The 19,411-nt window shown below is 38.9% G+C and overlaps 1 protein-coding gene across 2 annotated transcripts in view; it reads right to left on the bottom strand.

Moving 5' to 3' along the window:
* The window catches only part of TPP2 (tripeptidyl peptidase 2), a 57,759-nt gene extending 40,356 nt beyond the window's left edge, over positions 1 to 17,403 (bottom strand). For both annotated transcript variants that reach the window (XM_074910806.1, XM_074910797.1), the window contains exons 1-10: positions 17,187 to 17,403; positions 10,638 to 10,766; positions 9,392 to 9,487; positions 8,862 to 8,966; positions 8,159 to 8,283; positions 7,280 to 7,443; positions 5,078 to 5,232; positions 4,008 to 4,084; positions 3,374 to 3,501; positions 1,458 to 1,557 (exon numbers count right to left, since the gene is read on the bottom strand). In XM_074910806.1, coding sequence (XP_074766907.1) covers positions 1,458 to 1,557; positions 3,374 to 3,501; positions 4,008 to 4,084; positions 5,078 to 5,232; positions 7,280 to 7,443; positions 8,159 to 8,283; positions 8,862 to 8,966; positions 9,392 to 9,487; positions 10,638 to 10,766; positions 17,187 to 17,348 — 1,241 coding nt within the window. In that variant the 5' untranslated portion in view covers positions 17,349 to 17,403. The remainder of the gene's footprint in view (positions 1 to 1,457; positions 1,558 to 3,373; positions 3,502 to 4,007; positions 4,085 to 5,077; positions 5,233 to 7,279; positions 7,444 to 8,158; positions 8,284 to 8,861; positions 8,967 to 9,391; positions 9,488 to 10,637; positions 10,767 to 17,186) is intronic.
* Between the last annotated feature and the right edge of the window lie 2,008 nt (positions 17,404 to 19,411).

The following is a 19,411-nucleotide window of genomic DNA, read 5'->3' on the forward strand; positions in this document are numbered from 1 at the left end:
TGGGTAGACAAATACTGCACCACTTCAATAAGGACAGCACTTTGCCTGAGCTATTAAGTTCTGTAACCAGGCAGGGTATAACTGCTTCACATGTCTAAATCTGTCTCAAAAAAGAGTACTCCTAGTATGATACTGTAATGTAACATTTGGACATATTTTATGACAGCCCTATATAAACAACAGGTTCCAGCCAAGCAGTGCACAGAGTATCTGCCTATGAGGCTTCTCCACTGCTTACTCAGACAGACTGATGTCCTACCTCAAGCCTTGTCTAGAAAAGTTTTAGGAACTCTTCAGTCACCTATATGTTGCACCCTACACAAGTGAAATCCTCCTTTGGCCAGATTTGGGCCTTTCAACTGACATATACTCATTCTGACTGTTTTACAATTGCAAAGTGACAATGCACACAAAATGGTTTGGTTTTTTTTTTGATATATGCATGTGTGTATGTACATCAATACTAGTTACAAATCTTTCTCCCTTTCTCAGCTGAAGGCAAAGACCACGTTTCTCTTCTCTCTATATGAAACATGACAATTCTACATAATATGGTTTCTGGAACTTGGCTGTAAATATACAAACACCATGACAGCTAACTTTAAGACCAATGTTAATAGTGAAGCATTTGCTATGTAACCAGCAAACAAACCAAGGACCAACCTCAAGCTATTTTTTTTATTTATTTTCTCCTTCACCCAATACTATTGTAGGCTAAAGTACAAAAGACAGCATGCAGTAACTTCATGACTCATAAGAACAATTCCACAGTCTAAACACAGGCAAGAACTCAGGAAGAGACACTATACTTTGTTTCTTCTTTTGTCTACCACATTACTATTAAATGTTTCTGACACATGAGAAAAAAAAAAGTTGTTTTCATTGCCTCTAAATTTTATTTTATATATCTTTGAGATAATTTTCTATAACACGAGGTAGAAAAGCATTTTTGTCTGCCTACTCATACCTCTGCTGGACTGAAGCAAAACCCTTGAGTAAGTTGTGCCATCTTGTGCAATGTGACTGAAGCCACAAGTAACACCACTGCAGTAACAATATTTCTTTTAATCTTCAACACTAACAGAACAGTTAACTTCACCACACTAACTTAATGAAATAAATGCTATGGAAAAAATTCTCTGAAAGAAAATTTTTCAGAAACAGAACAATTTTCTAAACAACTTTTCAACAACTTTTATCATGTCTGAAAAGGTTTGCGCACATCAAACACACTTTCCTGAAACATACAGGCTGTGCTGAGGCAGTTCAGTGGTCTTCCCCTTGCCCAAGGAGTTCTAGAGCCTGACATACAAAGGCCTTCCAAGAACAGCAGGCTACATACATTCTTCCCGCGGAAAAGAAATACTATTATTCTGGTATTAATGACCAATTTTTAGATTTTGTATTACATAATCTGAACCTCAAAGTAATGAATTTGTTCCTTTAGTATAACCTACCTTGGTCCTCTGGAAGACCAAGTATATTGATTTGCTGGCAGTTTTTCTCTTAAAGAGTATTCAGCAACCATCATGTCAGGTGATACATAGGCACCAACACCTGTAAAAAAAATTCAGATGTACAATGAGTTTTTATTAAAATAAAAATTAAGTATTGCTGTGTTTTAAATTCATTATAAGAAGGATTTTTGCTTGACATTTAAAAACAGAAACACATTTTTCATCTCTTTAAATCCAGGTACTTTTGCAGAGCAAGCGTAAAACAGCATGTTATGCAGTAACAATGCTAATGATCATACTGTGTAATATTAAAATATTATGTAAACTTCAAAGTTTCATTTTTATTCAACTGGAGTAGAATGCATTCACCTTCTACATTTCCTTCACAACAGATCATTTCTACGCGTCTCCACTCTCTCCCACACCCCTTTGGCTGTGTTTACACTGTTACACGTTACACCAACCACACCTCAAATAATGTGAATTGTTTCATGTTCATATGGCTCACAGCTACACCACCTGGAACAGAGGGCCACATCTACACAGCTCAAACATAGTGATGAATAAATGACTACGTCAAAGCCTGCTAAAGATGTATTTTTAGAACAAGATGCCAAGGAGGCAGATTGCATCCACACCGTGTACTTTCTAAAGTGTACGCTCCATTTTCTTTATGGCACAAACACTATCAGGATGGTAGAAAACTACCATACCAAACTGAGAAACAAATTTTACAAGGTCCATGTCCACACTGTCTGTGTGAATTAAGTCAACCTATCAACTGTATTTTGCTTTACCCTCAAGAAACAAACAAACAAAAAAATCCTATCTGGTTCACTCCAGATGGAGGACAAAAAGCAAGCTACTTTAGATAGAGAGTAAATGATCACTCAGTCTCTAGAGTGATACAAAAAGTAAACTGAATTGACAGAGGAGATACATTTTAAGAGCAAAGCCAATGCAGACCTGAAAAGAGCTTTTTAGTTCCAGTTCTAACCCCCAGTCTCAGTAGTGGAGTAACTGCAGATTAACTTTTAGAAAGTAATCAGCATTAATTCTACTAGGTGTCCTGAAAAAGTGTTTCTCCAACTTTCAAGTCTACATGCTAGTCTTGCTTGTTAAATCTCAGATTTCTCATGCATCTTGTGTAATGCAGTAATGCCGCATCAGAGGATATACATAAAAACTAAGACCAGAAAAGTTAACCCCAAACTCTATAGACATTTTGCTTTTTCCTTAATCTTTCACTGAAATACCAAAAATATACACCAGCCCATCAGAAAAAACAATTCTTAAGCCAGTAATAGACTTGCATAGAAGTGGCACTAGGTCTGAAAGAATTCTTTCCCTAGAAGGACTTGTCTAGGTCATGAGATTATTTTATGGCCAAACTAAAAAGCTTTGTTTCCCTATAAATAGAAATTAGACTGATGAAGACTGACAATCTAAAACTGTGTTTCTGACAATTCAGAACACATTGCAAGACTTTCCAGAAGATTAATTAGAATTCAACTTACTTAGATTTTTTACAACTTGCATTTACCAGAAGTTACTGGCCTGAGTGGTATGCTCAATTACAGTTAAATAAATCTTGGAATCTTCTAATAGGTCAAATCACACAGATTTCTTTTGGAAATTTTATAGAAAGCCATTTCAAATCAAGAACATCCACCTCCTACCTCTGTTTTCTATGTAAGTAAGGTCTTGAATTTTAAGAAGATACCAATCTAAATTTTTATACCTAAACATACAGCAAGTGCCTCACCCAGAATTAATCTTGTAGCCCAGTAGCCTTTGATTTTTCTTAGATTTAGTTCAGCAATCAACTGATGATGTCAAACATGTAACACAAGTACAAACTTGAAAAGACATAAGCTGAACACTGTGAAATTTCTTTTTTTAAACAAGTTATTTACCTATTACACTAGATGTAGTTCCACCAGGACACCCCACTGTAGAAAGGCAAGGGCCATTATTTCCTGCACTTGAAACATAGATTACATTGTGTTTCCATACTGCTTCATTAATTACTTCACAAATTCTCCTGATGTAAGAGAAAAAAAAAGTCATTTAATCAACAATATTGCTTTTCTCCCACAGGACAAAATTCCCATTTCTAGTACAATCTCTGTGACCAGTCACAGAACAAGGAATATTATGCAGTCTACTTCCCACACCTAGCAGAGGCAGTTCCAGTACAGAAGCTGACCACAAAAAAAAAAAAAAAAAAAAAAATCCTCTGTTTTTAAAAAGGAGTTATGTAGTAATATTAAGTCTCAAAAAAACCCCCATGGATTAAGTAGTGTTCCATCTACAAAAATTCTTCATTATTCTAAAATACTCTTTGTATTATAAAACAATTGCACTTTTGATAGGTTTACATAACTTTCAAAGATAGTAAAAAATGTAAACTGCAGCAGTGTGATGTATATGAATCATTTGGGCCTGGACAATTCATTCTTACTGACAGTTCATTTACACAAAGCTCAACAAATGTTACTCCACTTCTGTAATATTAAAATACTTTATATTAACTTCAGTAGTGCTCACCCAGAATTTGGCCAGTGTGTTGCCTCTCCATAACTATAGTTGACAAGATCACATTTGTATTTTATTGCTTCTATCATCTGTCAAAGTAAAAACAGAAGTTAAAATACATACTAATCATAGAATAAGTCACTTAAGGAATGCCAAAAACCATCTACTTAAACTGACCTGCTACAGATCTAACAAAAAGGAATAAATTTCTTCTGACACTACAAAAAATAAATTCATTTACTTTGATCAGTTATTTAAGTGGTATTTCCCAGTGAAGAAACAGAATTAAAAAACCCACTCCCTGAACAGTCTTATTCTTGCCATATCCCAAGCTATAAATTAAGACATTACCCTAAGAGAAAACTGATTACTTCATTAGTCTTGTCTCAAATGTCTGTCCTCAACAACATAAAATTATCCTTTCCTGTGCAGCTTGGTTAAATTCCAAAGTCACAAAAATATTATTGTACATCTTCACGTTACTATAGAAAGATATTCCATGGGCCACAAATATAATTTTCTATTTTCAGTTCCTTTTATCATGTAAAATTTTCCCCATCAACTCACTACATGGAAAATGTCCTGGGCCTTTCATCTTTAAAAAGGAATTTAGAAAACTTTCGTCACTCAAAAAAAAGTTAAAATAAATTCAGCCACATGGGTAGATACTAGTCTCTAGTCTAGATTTATTTAAGTATTCTATAGTTACTTAGATAACTACAAAAAAGTAAAACACAGAACTTTAAATAAGCATACAAGTAGCTTAACTCATGTGTCAAGCTAGCCAGGCATACTGCAATTTTGCCAGTCAGAAAAACCCTGAAGTGCTCTATGCAACAGAAATCTTGTTTTATATTAAAACGTTAGTCTTAAGATATGTTTTAGTGGGTTTGGGGGGGGTGTATTTTTGTTTATTTTGGATTTTTAGGGGGTGTGTTTGGTTGCTCTCAACCTTTTTTGTTGGAAATAATCTAGAACCATAAAAACACGGCCTATAAGGAAGTAGAGCAGAAAGTGTTCCACAATATTACACAGTTAAGTCACACTGCTAAGATTAATCATTTATTCAGTGAAATACCCACAGCTCTTATTAGACCAGTGCCAGTTTCCATTGTACTTAGTCTTGTATCGCCAATCTTGATTGCAAGAATCTGAGCTCCAGGAGCCACACCATTTCGTTCTGGTTCTTCTGGAAAGTATCCAGCTGCAATACTAGCCACGTGTGTTCCGTGTGCTCCTGAGCAAATGAAAAGTTGTATCACTGTATGTTTAGTGAACTTTCTTTACACCAATTTAATACACTACAGCTTAATTTTCACTTATTGAGCTATAAGTATAGAAATTCAGTTGGTGGCCAGTCACAACTGTTGCTCCCCAGGGCTCAGTATAGGCTCAGTTCTGTTTAATATCTTTATCAATGATCTGGATGAGGGGATAAAGTGTACCTTCAGTAAGTTTGCAGATAACACCAAGTTGGGCGGGAGTGTTGACCTGCTTGAGGGTAGGAAGGCTCTACAGAGGGATCTGGCCAGGCTGGATCAATGGGTCAAGGCCAACTGTATGAGGTAAAACAAGGCTCAGTGCTGGGTCCTGCACCTGGGTCACAACAACCTCATTAAATGCTACAGGCTTGGGGAAGAGTGGCTGGAAAGCTGTGCAGAGGAAGAGGACCTGGGGGCATTGGTCAACAGGCAACTGAGTGTGCCCAAGTGGCCAAGAAGGCCAATAGCATCCAACAGGATGGCCAACAGGACTAGGGAAGTGATTGTCCCCCTGTACTCAGCACTAGTGAGGCCACACCTTGAATACTGTGTTCAGTTTTGGGCCCCTCACTACAAGAAAGACATGCTGGAGTGTGTCCAAAGAAAGGCAACAAAGCTGGCAAAGGGTCTAGAAGAACCTTAGTCTTATGATGAGCGGCTGAGGGAACTGGGATTGTTTAGTCTGCAGAAAAGGAGACCCAAGGAAGACCACCTCGCTCTCTACAACTACCTAAAAGGAGGTTGTAGCAAAGGTGGGTGTTGGTCTCTCTTCCCAAGTAACAAATGATAGGACAAGAGGAAACGGCCTCAAATTGTACCAGGGGAGGTTTAGATTGTATATTAGGAAAAATTTCTTCACCAAAAGGGTTGTCAAGCATTGGAACAGGCTGCCCAGGGAAGTGGTGGTCACTATCCCTGGAGGTATTTAAAAGAGACATGTAGATGTGGCACTTAGGGACATGGTTTAGTAGTAGACTTAGCAGTGTTAGGCTAACAGTTGGACTCAATGATCTTAAGGGTCTTTTCCAATCTAAATTATTCTGTGATTCTATAAAATGAGCCCAAAGTTCAAATAATTTCATTTAATAAATGTCATATTATACTAAAAAAAAGACAGTAAACAGCAGCAATTGGTAAAATGAAATAGCTTGAGGCAAAAAGGGAGGCAGCAGGCAGAGAGAAGTAAGTATTAACTTAATTCCACTAACTAAAAGGCTCAACACTTCCTACTCAAAGTTATGAAAATTGTACCTGAGGTGACTCAGATGGTGGGGATTAAGAGAAAAAATTAGAAATTAAACTGTACAGAGGTATAAAAAGGAATTTCTCAAAAAAAATTCCAATCAATTTAGAAACCAGAACTGCTTCTATAGTTCTTCTGAGATGGGATAATTTCATGACAAATTAAGAGCATTTTTCAAATCAAATACATCCATACTACCTTTAACCACTCAGGATGCTTTCAAAAGAAAATATGATCATATGAAGTATACACAAATATTAGTTCAGAGCAGTTGGAGCTACGGCTACAGTGACACATGCCATGACAAAAAAGTATGGATAAACCAAGATAAAGATTAATACCCCTTTTGTTCATGGATGTGTTATTTAAGAATCTTAAGCTATACAAGCATAAAGGACAGCAACTAAAAAAAAAAAATCACCACCCTATATTTAAGAAATAAACCAAAAAAGGTACTTTGAAAGAAGGTTCTCTCTATTTGAGGCTTTAAGATGCAGGAATATTTTTAAGAGTACCTAAGATACCCATTCTATGTATACATGCATATGAACACAAAGTTGACAATATTTCAGACAAAAATGCAAGCAAGTTTGGTAATGAGCTGTTATTATACGTCTAGTTCAGGAAATCTCAATATTGATCTTGATTGCCATAGTAATGAACACTGTATTAAAACAGCTGCTTGAGCCATCCCAAGTATCAGAATCAGGACTCAATACAAATTGCTGCTTTTCATACCCACCCAGCAGCAAAATTTTCTTAAGATTACTTTCATTTACCTCCACTTGTCACAATGGAAAGAAGGTTTCCATCATCATATATATTTACAGAATAATTCAACATCTCAGATGTTCCGAAAGATCCATATTCCTGAGCCTCTTTGTAGGTTCTCAGCACTGTACAGCTAGTTAAGTCACCACTCTCACTTGTATCTATGCAGGCTCTGCCAGCAAAAACAAAAAAAGCAAGTTTCCAACTGCTATAAGCTTTCAGTTATCTCTCTCCCCCAGCAAAGAGTACCACAAAGACTTCAAGAAGTCTGGTTCTGTGTTTACAGTATCTTACTACTTTAAGTTGGTATTCTTAAACCTGGTTGTTTATACTTAAATTCAGAAACTACAAAGATCTCTAAATAAACTGATTCTCAAATGCTACTAAATTAAAATAAATCTGTCTCGGAAAAGCAAGCATATGGAAATTCAGGCAACCTCTTCAAGGAAGAAATTTTACTAAAGCTAGTTGTTCCATGTTGGTACACAAACATCTGAAGTCTTACCCACTGTTTTATATGATGCACAGTATCAGTCAAGAAAAGCATCACATTACATCTTGAAGTTTGTGCAAAGACTTCTGCTTTGGTTTTTTTGTGTTCTTCTATTACCAATGGATACTCAAAGCAATTCTACTCTACCTCAGAGGAAAATCCCACAGGTTTACAATTTATATCATGCTGTCTTCAATAAGCCTTCACTCTACCCCACCTTCATTTAGGATTGGAACACTGACATGAAACTCAAGTGATACAGCAGGATTATTTTCAAGCAAATAATATTGAAGACCTCTATAAAGATGGTTGTTTTAAAAGTTAACACAGTCTTCAAGGCAAGCTGTTGTTTCATCTATAGAACAAGACATTTTAGACAAGTTTAGGCATTTACCTCCAGGTCTCACCATCATTCCATACTAGACAATCATATACTGGGCCTGGATCACTATATTTTTTCTCAAAAGAATTCAACAGTTCCACTTGATTTTGAAGTTCTTCCTTTATTAGCTTATTTACCTAATAAGGCAACAAAAATACAGTTAGAGTATTTCTAAACTTACTACAAAATACATAATCCTATATTCCTTTCTGATGCTACACATTTGTTTTGTTACTTCCATCAAGAATGTAAGAAATCCTAGGCGTCACGAATATCTAGAAGTTCAATGGTTTTCAACAGTGCACCATTTGTTATTGGCCTATTACATATAACTATTTCCAATTTCTATAATTGTAACGTTTAAAGCCCTCTTTCCTCCTTCTTCTTTTTGTTTTGTTTTACAGATTGTGAAATGATAAAGCAGTGACCCAAAGCACTTCTGGTACTTCACTGAAACAGTACCTAAAAAAAAGGACACGTTTAGAAGATTCCAACTTTGAACACAGCAAGGATGACAGTCTCAGAAAGGAGCATACTAAATTAAAAATAAAACTAATTAAAAATACACTGGAAAGTATTTGAACTAATACCTTTTTCATATCTGAAAGTATCTTCCACATATCTCCTTCACTCATCTAATAAACTATTTTAATCCTCTCAACCAGTAAAAAATTGTTGCAAATAAGTTTACAAATTTATTTAGATTTACACAAACCTGGGAGGGAGAACTATGAGCAGCATCAAATTCTTCTTGTTTCCTGCAGGCCTCTGCTAGAGCCAGTCTGTGTACAGGATCCCAGAGTTTTTCCTTGCGTTCTTTCTGTAAAATAAAATCAGGTTGCTCAATATACTGACAAATACATATGTAAGTATGAAGACTACGAAAAAATTTAAGTTCTGATTTGAGATCCAATGACTAAAAAAGTTCAGCACAATACTACAAATAAACATCAATTTCTACATAGAAAAAAGAAATGGATATCAGTAATTTCTAGACTTTTTGCCTCAATGGACCACTGTGAGGACCATCACTGGGCCACCTCCTGTTGTTCTGAAAAGATAACAGAATATGGATCATGTATGTCAAAACTAAACAGAAAAATCAGTGAGAGAACAGCTCTCAAGCACTGGCTAGCAGCCTACATGTGTTATCAAATCACAAACTGTTGTTTCCTAGAAATATTTATTAAGAATCAAACCAGTGTAATATTACTATACACCAGAAGGAAAATGTTAATTTCTTACCTGAATCCTCTCCTTAAGAGCTTTAGGGTAGATATCATAGCCATTTTTTATGCCAATGTGATACTTGCCTGAAGGATTTACCCAGTTCAATGGAATCTACAGAAAAGTATATTCAGAAATAGGTTAAATAATGGTGTAAGAAAAAAAAAAAATCAACACGGTGTAAGATAAATTAGCAGAACAGACTTGCAAATATCACCAATTAACTTCCCTGTCTCCATGACAGTAACTGCTGCACTAAGTTTCAACGACATGATATGACCATTCCAATCCAGTTCCAAAGGCATCAGTATCAATTTATGTGACACAGCCACTGAACATGTTTAAGTGTCAGTTGCCCTGATACTCTACTTTTAAAACATAACACAGTCTCAGCAGTGTGGGTAGAGGCCTGGGGAAATAATAGCACTATAACTAAAAAGCAGCATCCTGGTATAAAAGGGTATTATGGTTCGTGGTCATGACAAACATCTGAGTGTCCGATTTTGTATCTCGCTTTAGTTTAGGCTCTCAGTATTATCAGATCCACTATTCCTAGTAACACCAGCAAAAGAGAGCAACTGATTCACCCTTATAATCATATTCTGTGCAAGATTCAGAAGAAAACTAACGGCACGCAGAGATCCAAAGATCTGATGCCCCCATATCACCTCATCAAACTAGCCAATCAAGAACACATCAGTAACGTCAGCAGTTCTATGTAGCAGACACCTCTACTAGATCTCATTGTGCCGTTTCTAAAAACCCTACACCATTTCTGTTCTATTCATAGTGAGAATGCAGCAAGCCTACATCTAAGTCCTCACAGACTTTTCAGTTTCTAGAACTATTTATCATGAGCTTAACACAATTCCTCTTGTAGTTCACACAAATGTGGAATATACTAGCACTTTTAAAGACAGAACAGTGTCTGATATTTTTAAAGAGTTTTAGCATGCTTTCTTCAGCCAGTTTCCAAAACTATATCAGATACTGATTTGAACAAAGAATAATTATTATCAAGACCCCCACAAAGCTCTGTACACATCCCCATTCAGCTATAGAGAATATTTAACATAAAGACATATGAAAAGTAAAAGAAACTAAAGCAAGCCGTATGAAGATGAGCACATGCAGTATTAATTTTGGATAAGACCTGGTTAAAAGTAGTTTCAGTAAGTTCTGCAGAAACCACTAGGTCCTAAATTTGTTGTTAAACAAGAAAGAAAAATATACCCAGTGTGTCTCTGTACCACCAAATACTCACCTTTAAAGTTCTTCCAGAAAGACCAGTAATTTCTCCATCTTTAGGTTCTACAATGGTACATGTGGTTACATCACCACTGCCTGTTGTATCAATTATATCAATTATCTTGGGTTTCCCATCAGTTGTAATCTGAAAACATGAGCACAGAAAAATTGAAAATGTAGTTGGTTACCCTTTAGCGTATAAACCAGGAAATTTTCATTTTTGTTAATAAAAACACCCAACCTTTAACTGAAGGACATAAAACCAACTTGAAATTAAGTTAAATTTCTAATGAACTGAGTGTGCTGTGTCCATCTTATAGGTTTATAAAAATTCACTAACTCATTTCTAAAAAGGATTTAGAAGAAAAACAAGTAAGAACATTGTATCAATAAGCACAGGAGCCTCAATTTAAAACCAAGCCTAAGTTTGCAAAACCATTTGCAGAAACTATTTGTGTTCAAATGATTTGCTGCACTGCTTCCATCCCACCATTCTGGCCAAATGTTATAGTAATGTGTGCACACTAACTAACAAAATTAAATGTGCTGAAGTACACGCACTCTCAAGCTTGAGTCTCTTAACTGAGCTTAAACGTAAAAGGAACACAAGTTACTATCATCTTATTTTTCCTGTTTCAAGGATTTTGCTTCATGTTTTTAATCAAGCTGAAGTGTTAGGAGCTATAGCTATATACACCTAACACTACATAAGTAGTATTTTTACCAGAATGAGGAGAAAGATATCTGACTAGCTAAGAAGAGTTTACGAGCATAAATGTAAAGCCTCCTCAAATTATAAGAAAACTAGCCCTGATGGGCTTTACACTAGTTGAAGGCAACTAAACAACATCAAAAAAAGAAGCTATTAACCTACCTAATGTTCCTTTCACCTAGAGGAACCTTCAATACAATTACCAAGAGTATGATTATGATTTTTTTTAACATTCAGAAAAAAAATCAATGTTATCTTCTTGTAATAACATGCTCCATCTAGTAGGCATTGTACGAGCTTATTCAGCAAATAAACTATACTCCATATACAGCAGTATTTTCTTTAAGGCCAATATGAATTCCAAGGGCTGTAGCACCTCCCTTACAAGGACAGGTTGATAGAGTTGGGGTTGTTCAGCCTGCAGAAGAGAAGGATTCAGGGAGACCTTTTAGCAGCCTTCTAGTACTTAAAGGGGTACTACAGGGAAGATGAAGAGGGACTGTATCAGAGAGTGACAGGACAAGGGGTAATGGTTTTAAACTGAAAGAGAGTAGATACAGACTAGACACAAGGACAAAATTTTTTATGATGAGGGTGGTGAAACACTGGAACAGGTTGCTCAATGAGGTGGTAGATGACCCTTCCCTGGCAATATTCAAGGTCAGGTGTGATGGGGCTCTGAGTAACATGATCTAGTTGAAGATGTCCCTGCTCACTGCAGGGGGGTTGGACTAGACGACCTTTAACTGTCTCTTCCAACCCAAACTATTCTATGGTTCTATGAATTGGCCATGTGCACCTATTTTTACCGTTCTACATTAAAGATTGATTAAAAAAAAAAAAAAAATCAATAATCTTCCCAATATCTCCTATTCACTATCTACACTGGTAAAAAGTGAAAAAAGCTTCTTGTTCAGAAAAGCAACAACATTTTCTCTTTTCTACGATTTAAATATCTGGTATTGTTGCCTTTATTCTCTATCAATAACTTTTATGCTAGACCTAACATATATGGCTGGTAGTTTTGCTCAAATCATGCTCTGGAATTGTGAATTCAGCTGAAGTTAACAACATGTTCAAGCTGTTCCATGAAAGTCACTCTGTTGCTGCCAAAAAAACAAGAGTAAAGCTTTTATCACACCTCAACAAATAAGGATAAATACTTCCAGTGTCTCAAATTCAAATGGTTTAAATAAAATGCACACACACCCCCAACCCTCCCCCCAAAAAAACCCAAACAAAAAGCCAAAAAAAATCAACAAAAAAACCAAACCCAAACAAAAATAGCAAGCAAACTCCTCCACTAATAAAAACAGGTTTAAACAGCTGAAAAGAAAACAATCAAACCCAGAAATCCCAAACCCATAGCAACTATAAAAAGAACATTCGTTTCATTTCCCGGAAGGTAACAAATACTGCTTTTGAAGAGGCTTACTAAGGAAGAACTTCCATTACAGAAACCAACACTGTTACTCTGTTCATAGAAATTCATGTCCAGTTAAGAAAATTGTTAAAATGTGTTAACCTGTTAAAACATCTACTGAACAACAGATATACAGTAGCAAAAATTTACTTGGGAAACACAGTCCTAAAAAAAATCATACAATTTTTTAGCGTTTGTATTTAATGCCTTCAGATGCCAGTCTCTACTTACAGAAAAGTCAAGAGCTGTTCCAATAAAGTAACTGCAAGCAAAACCTGAGATTATCAGAATCAGACATTTTTCAATATGCTTCTAATCAAAATGAATTATTCAGTGATCAAAGCACAAGAAACAAGAATGAAAATGTAATCCAAGGTGACTTCTTTGAAGCAGACAAGTTCTATTGCAACAGGTGGCCAGAACACAGATTTATGCCATAGCAAGCTTGGGTAGTTTTAGAAGTTGTTTCCTAGCCAGGAAGAAAATGTGCAACTCCTACACTATACAGCTCTTTGCCTCCTAGCTGAATAGCAGATCCACACATGCACGTGAGTTTGTATGATTAGACTTAACAAATCAAAGTCTTTCAGTCTGACACAAGAAAACTCAGAGTTTCAGGTGCAAATGTCCAAGGTTCAATTCCTAACGGCAGCGATCCAGACAGGTTCACGGTCATTTAGTGCGAGTAACTGATATGGCTTCCTCTGCTGACATGAACCGTTGTTTGACATACTGCCCACCAGTAGTAATGCTACAGTGAAACTCAGAGTTCAACTGGGTTTTCCTTTTCAAGTCTTGTAATTCTGAGGAAAAAATAAAAAAAATAATCAAGTGAACCTGATCAATTCCCTCGTGTGAACAGAAAAATCCTGAACTAATAAATCTATAATAGAGAGAAGGTACATTTTAGTACCTTTCACATTATAATTCAAAAAGTGAACTTTTATACACTGAAAAATATTTTACAGTGTATTTATAACAAAGTCCCCAGTCCTACCTTTAATATCATGGTTTGCCTACGGCCATTTGAAAAAAAAAAAAAAGTCTACTAGTTTATATCTGAAAATTATTTTGTTGTTTATAACAAAAGTTTGAAAAACCATACTTTCATGGTAGCTTTGACTTCATAAAGCAAATAAGTTAATAAATTGAGCATATAAAAATAACATCTGCCAAGTCCTGGCAGTTGATCAGTAGAATAGTAGAGGAGCACCAGTATCTGTGACAATCCCAAATTAAAAGGCCAAGCAATACACATTTGAGCATGTTTTTGTCAGACCATACAATGTTACAGATTCCAACTGACAGCTATTGCAGCAAGAGGAGATGAACAAGTTTTTCAGCACTTTGGTCACAGGACAGCTGATAATCATCACAAATAAAATAATTTTCAACCATTTTTTTTAAACTCAGTGCTGAAAAGCAAGTCAAACCAAACTAGCTGCTATTGCTAAAAGGTCATCTCATAAAAGTAAAAGATAATTTTAGTAAATAATACAGACACTTCACAAAATAAGCAAGATTTCAAGAAGCAGATGAACTGACTTATCTATCGTGAAACATAACAAGAAGTGACAACAGCAACAAGGACAGGGTGGGGTTGAACAAAGACTATACATTCACAACCACAACACGCCATTAAACATACCTTATCTGCCCACCTAAAATTTCATCAGTTGCTGTGCCTTAATGAGGAGTTACAAGCCAGGACTCAGCAGGTAACAATTCTAAACAGATTCTACTAAGAGGGCTGAGAGGGGAAAAAACTAGCATGAAACCAGCAAACAAACTGAACTTTATAGAGTTGGCATCAACAGGTAGAGCATAAAGCAATGGAAGACGAGGTGAAAAGAGTTCTAGAAAGCAGTGACTATAAAAGATTTAGAAAGAAAAGGGAAGTACGTACAAATTAGATTAACATTTTATGCAGCAAAGCAAGCCAACCAATAGAGAAAAAGAAATCCATGTAAGAAGGTTTGTTAAGCCTAATAACTACTCTCTTTACAGTAGCAAGCGTCTAGGGAAGAATATAAACATAATGGTACTTCCCTGTTATACTCTGTTCCAAAATCTTTTTGTCCCTCAGCAAGTGATTGTATCCAGTACACTTATGGTATCAGTGTTTATAAACTGAAGTATAGCATCAACAAGAAAAGGAACCCTACAGAGGAACGAGATGCTAGGGAGCAGCAAAACATGAGCTGTTTTGTTTTGACTAAAACCCTGCTATATTCAAAACAGAGTAGCACATTTTGGCTTGTAATCATTATTAACGTTAACCAGAACTCAAAGTTTTAATACCTATTAACCTCACTACATATAATGTTTTCTCCTCCCTCTAAACAACTGAGTCAATTCTCATAGTGCTAACTCCATGCCAGGCCAAGAACTGGCAATAAGACTGACAGTACGAAAAAGCAGTGGCAGAGAGTGGCATAAAGAAACCCAACACAGTTGTCCCAAGGTTAGAAACTACTTGTCACAGTACGGCTACACTGTCTTGCTGTCTGTACCCAGGACACAGTCTTATTTTGTGAAGTCAAAGTGTAAACTGCCCAATACTTCAGAGTGAGAACATTCTTCTTGCGAAAAAACTACTTATAAAGCTATTCTACAGACTGTGCCCTGCCTATGTCTTCTTTACAATTCCCTGTACCCCGTGCAAAATAGTCTCCCCATTCCGTAGCAAGTAGCTACTGAGTAGCTTCTGAGACATTTAGCAAGTAGCCTGAGTCAGGTGTATTAAGTGGGCAGCATGGAAAGAGCACACAGCTTCTTTACATGTTTCTTTAGCATCCCTGCAAACTTGCTCTCACCCATTGGCAACATTAATTCCACAACCCTCCTCAAAGTTCTCTACAAATCTTTTACTTCACTACCTGAAATTTTATCCTCCACAAAAAATACAGGGTGAAGAAAATTGGTGTGGTCAATACTGAGCTCATGAGGTTTCGTAAGTATCACTTACGAGCCTTGGGTTACTTAAAACAAAGCTTTTCCCTACTGCCCATAAAATCATGCTTTTTTTTTGGTTGACCACTCCTCCTTCATAACCTCTAGATACTCAGGTATTTTGCTTTTGTATGTGAAACTTCAGAACTATGCACCTCCCATTTATAGTCACATCTTCCTAATTGTCTTTTACTACTTTCTAGTCTGCCCATGTTATTACCTTGTTTGCTTTTTGGCTAGCTTTCCTTAAGCTTCCTAATTACTATTCCACTTACGCACAACTGGTGCCAAAAGCACCAGTTTCATTCCAGCTTAAATCAAGCGAGTTACAACTGTCCAGTCCCTCCTCCCACCCTACCTGTCCTCTTCTCTCATCCTTTGACTTACCCGAACCCCATCAGGAATCATTTCAGAACACTGAACTAAAGATCTGCCAGGGTTGGGTCCCTGTACTAGGTCACTTAGGGGTAAAATCTGTGCCAAAGAAAGGGCAGAGACCAACACTGGCATTGCTTAGTTAAAAACTAAAGGATTCAGTATCCAAGCGAGTGGCATATAACCCTCTCTGAATGATTTCTCAGGGCTTCTTTTGCCACATCTCAGAGAAAACACAATGACGAGAAATTGGAAGCAGTAGTGACATAAAAGGCCACATACAAACTTACACGATAAAGAAATGTTAAGAGACAAGAGTTAAAACAAAGTGCTGAGAAATGCCAGAAAAAAATCACATACACGGAAATTTACAAAACTGAGATTGAGATCATAATGGCAATCACTGTGCCATCTGAGCTACAAAGCTAGCAGATCCAAAAAAAGCTGGCAGAACCAAATTTGATACAGATTGTTACTGCAATACAACGCACGAAAAATACACTGAGGTATGCAAATTTTGCCAGAAATACACTCTTCATGTAAAATATCTCAGCGGCTGTTTGTAGCCTCAAGCCACTTACTGCTGAAGCAATGCTAAGGTTTAACAAAAATACAAAGCATTCCTTTATAATGAATTCTACCTGAAAGAAGACAGCTCAAGAGATTTAAGTACCATAAAATGCCTGTGAATAGCTTAAAAGGGGGATCCTTACACAAACACCTGAAGTGACCAGCCCCTGCCTACAGGATTCCTCCGCCCTCCCGTACCCGCGCCCACACGCATGTATGCTTAGCGGGAACTGCAAGCAAACAAACAAGGACAAGCCCCCAGGACAGCCCTTCAGGGGCCTTCCCGGCCCTCGCCGACGCCTCGGGCCGCCCGGGGGCCGTGGCCGCTCCCAGACGAACCCTCCGTCCCCTCGCTCGGCCCCGTCCCGCCGACAGTGTGGCCGCCACCCGCCACAACGGCGCAGAGACAGCCCGGCACGGCCCGAGTGCTCCCCCCGCTGCCCCCCCCCCGAGGGCCGGCCCGCCCGCTCCCCGCGGCCGTGACTCAGGGCCGCCGCTGCCGCCGGGGGCGGCTCCTCCCCGCCGCCCCTCACCTGCATGCCCGGCGCCCCTGGGTCCACGCCGGTGTCCAGCACAGCCAGCAGCACACCCCGCCCGTCGAAGTCGGGGAAGCGGGCGAGGAAGGCGGCGGCGCCGGTCTCCTTCTTGGGCAGGAGGCCGTGGAAGGGGAACGGCTCCTCCACGGCGGCCGCCATGGCAGCAGGGGGGGACGGGCCCGCGCGAGACCAGAGCACGGCCGGCGGCGGCGGCTGCGGGAGGGGGAGGAGGAGGAGGCGGAGGCTGGGCGAGGCCGGGGGAGGCGCATGCGCGGTGCCGCCCCACCACTTCGCGGGCGGGCGCACCCTCTCGCGGCCGGCGGCGCCAGCGCGCCGGGGCCAAACAGCCCAATGCGGCCGCGCGGTGGGCTGGCGCTCGCGCCGGGGTGGGCGGGGCCCACGGTGAAGGCAGCCAATCAGAGGAGCGGCGCGCGACACGCGCCGGAACCGGAGCGGGCTGCCGGGCGCGAGGGGCGGCCGCGGGAGCGAGGGCGTGCCGGGCCGCGCGCGGCGCGGCGGGGCGGGGCGGGGCGCGCGGGGCCGCGGCGGCCACGTACCGCGGCGGCGGTGGGACAGCCGCCGGGGGGCGGGGGCCGCGGCCGCCTCCCCGCGGTGCCGGCTTAGGCCGGAGGGCGCCGGGGGCACCTTCGAGCCCCGTTTCCCGGTAGGCGAGACGGCTGCGGCGTCTTCGGGAGATCGGTCCCGCCTCAGGGCTGCTGTCCGGCCGCGGCCTGTGGCAGGTGGCCTCCCTCCCTCCCTCCCTCCCTCCGGCACCGCTGAGGTGACACGCCAGTGCTGCAGCGCAGAGGTGCCTGAAATCCTCCGAAGCGGAAACGGAATCGATGTGCAAACGTTTCCTTAGGATTTTTTTTTTTTTCCTTTAGATTTTATTTATTTTTTGCTGATTCATTGTCCAGGATGAAAACACGTTACGTGGTTGCAGGTTGCAGCGCCTGCAGGAGCGCTGTTCCCATTGCTGTGGGTGGATGCGGCTTTTGTAATGTATCGCACGCCAGTTTGATGCTCGTACAGCTGTTTAGCAAAGAAAAAAAACTCCAAAGACTATCTAAGGGCTGTGGCGACCTCCGAATAAAATTTCTGGTGAAGCAGTTAACGGAAATTCTCGACTTTGAAAAGGGCTTTTAAAGTTAGTTTCTAGCTCTCATGGTCAATATAAATTTGAAAAGAAAGCTGAACTGTGGTGTATCTGAAATGAAATGTACAGAGAACGTCTTTTTAAAAGATTGCTTATTTGTAGTGTCTGATATGTGGCTTTCTAACCATTTTAACCATCAATAAGAGTACAAACTTGTTGCTTGGGTATCGCTTTGCTTTCTTCAGGCAAGTTTCTGTTCAGTTACATTGGGGAAAAAAAGATGAAATTTGGATACATTAATATTTTCACTGTAAAGCAAAGGGGATTTTGGCTTTTGAGAATTTTTCTATTTGTAATTTTTTCGTTTCATGGGTCTGACGACATTATTATAGAATGTTTGTCACACATTAATCTTCATTGAACTAAATTTGGCATTTGTTAGCAGAAGTGTGCAGGGTTTTGGTAGCAAATGGTACATTATGCATTTTCCCCATTTTCTGGGTTACCGTTGGCAATGTCTTCCAGCTCATCAATGGTTTTAGAGATCTACAGAATTTTTGTGCAAGTACTAAAATAAATCTGGAGAACACTGCCTTAAATATATGTATTGTAAAAAAAAAAAAAAAAAATCAAAGCTGTATCATATGTACTTACTGTGTAACTCAATCTGCTTCCCTCTTTGTCTTTCAATCATAAGTCAAAATTTTACATTTTGATGGCTAGATACCATGTGCTTGACTTTCTTAGGATACTGCTGGTGTCTGACAGCCATATTCAGAGTTTTTAGAATTACATAAAACCTTGACTGAGCTTACTTCAGGGGAGAGAATTATTTTGACAAGGTAGTTATTCACTTGTTTAATAACTAATTTACATTTAAGTTTAGTTTTGCTTCTGTGTATCATTGCTAATGCATCTCAGTGGAAGAGGCTTGTATTTCTGACAGCACGTTCAGATCAACAGTGGTCTAATATATCCTATTCCTAGTATATTTTGAGATCTTAAACTACATCAATTTCTCAAAATGTTTCATATCCCATTCAATAAATGAGCTTCATGTTACAATTTGGTTACAGTTGTTACCCTGAAAATTTCTGCTTTGTTCTGTCTGCTTGGTCCTATAGAG

Source organism: Athene noctua, chromosome 1 (genome assembly GCF_965140245.1).
Source record: "Athene noctua chromosome 1, bAthNoc1.hap1.1, whole genome shotgun sequence".
Lineage (NCBI taxonomy): Eukaryota > Metazoa > Chordata > Aves > Strigiformes > Strigidae > Athene > Athene noctua.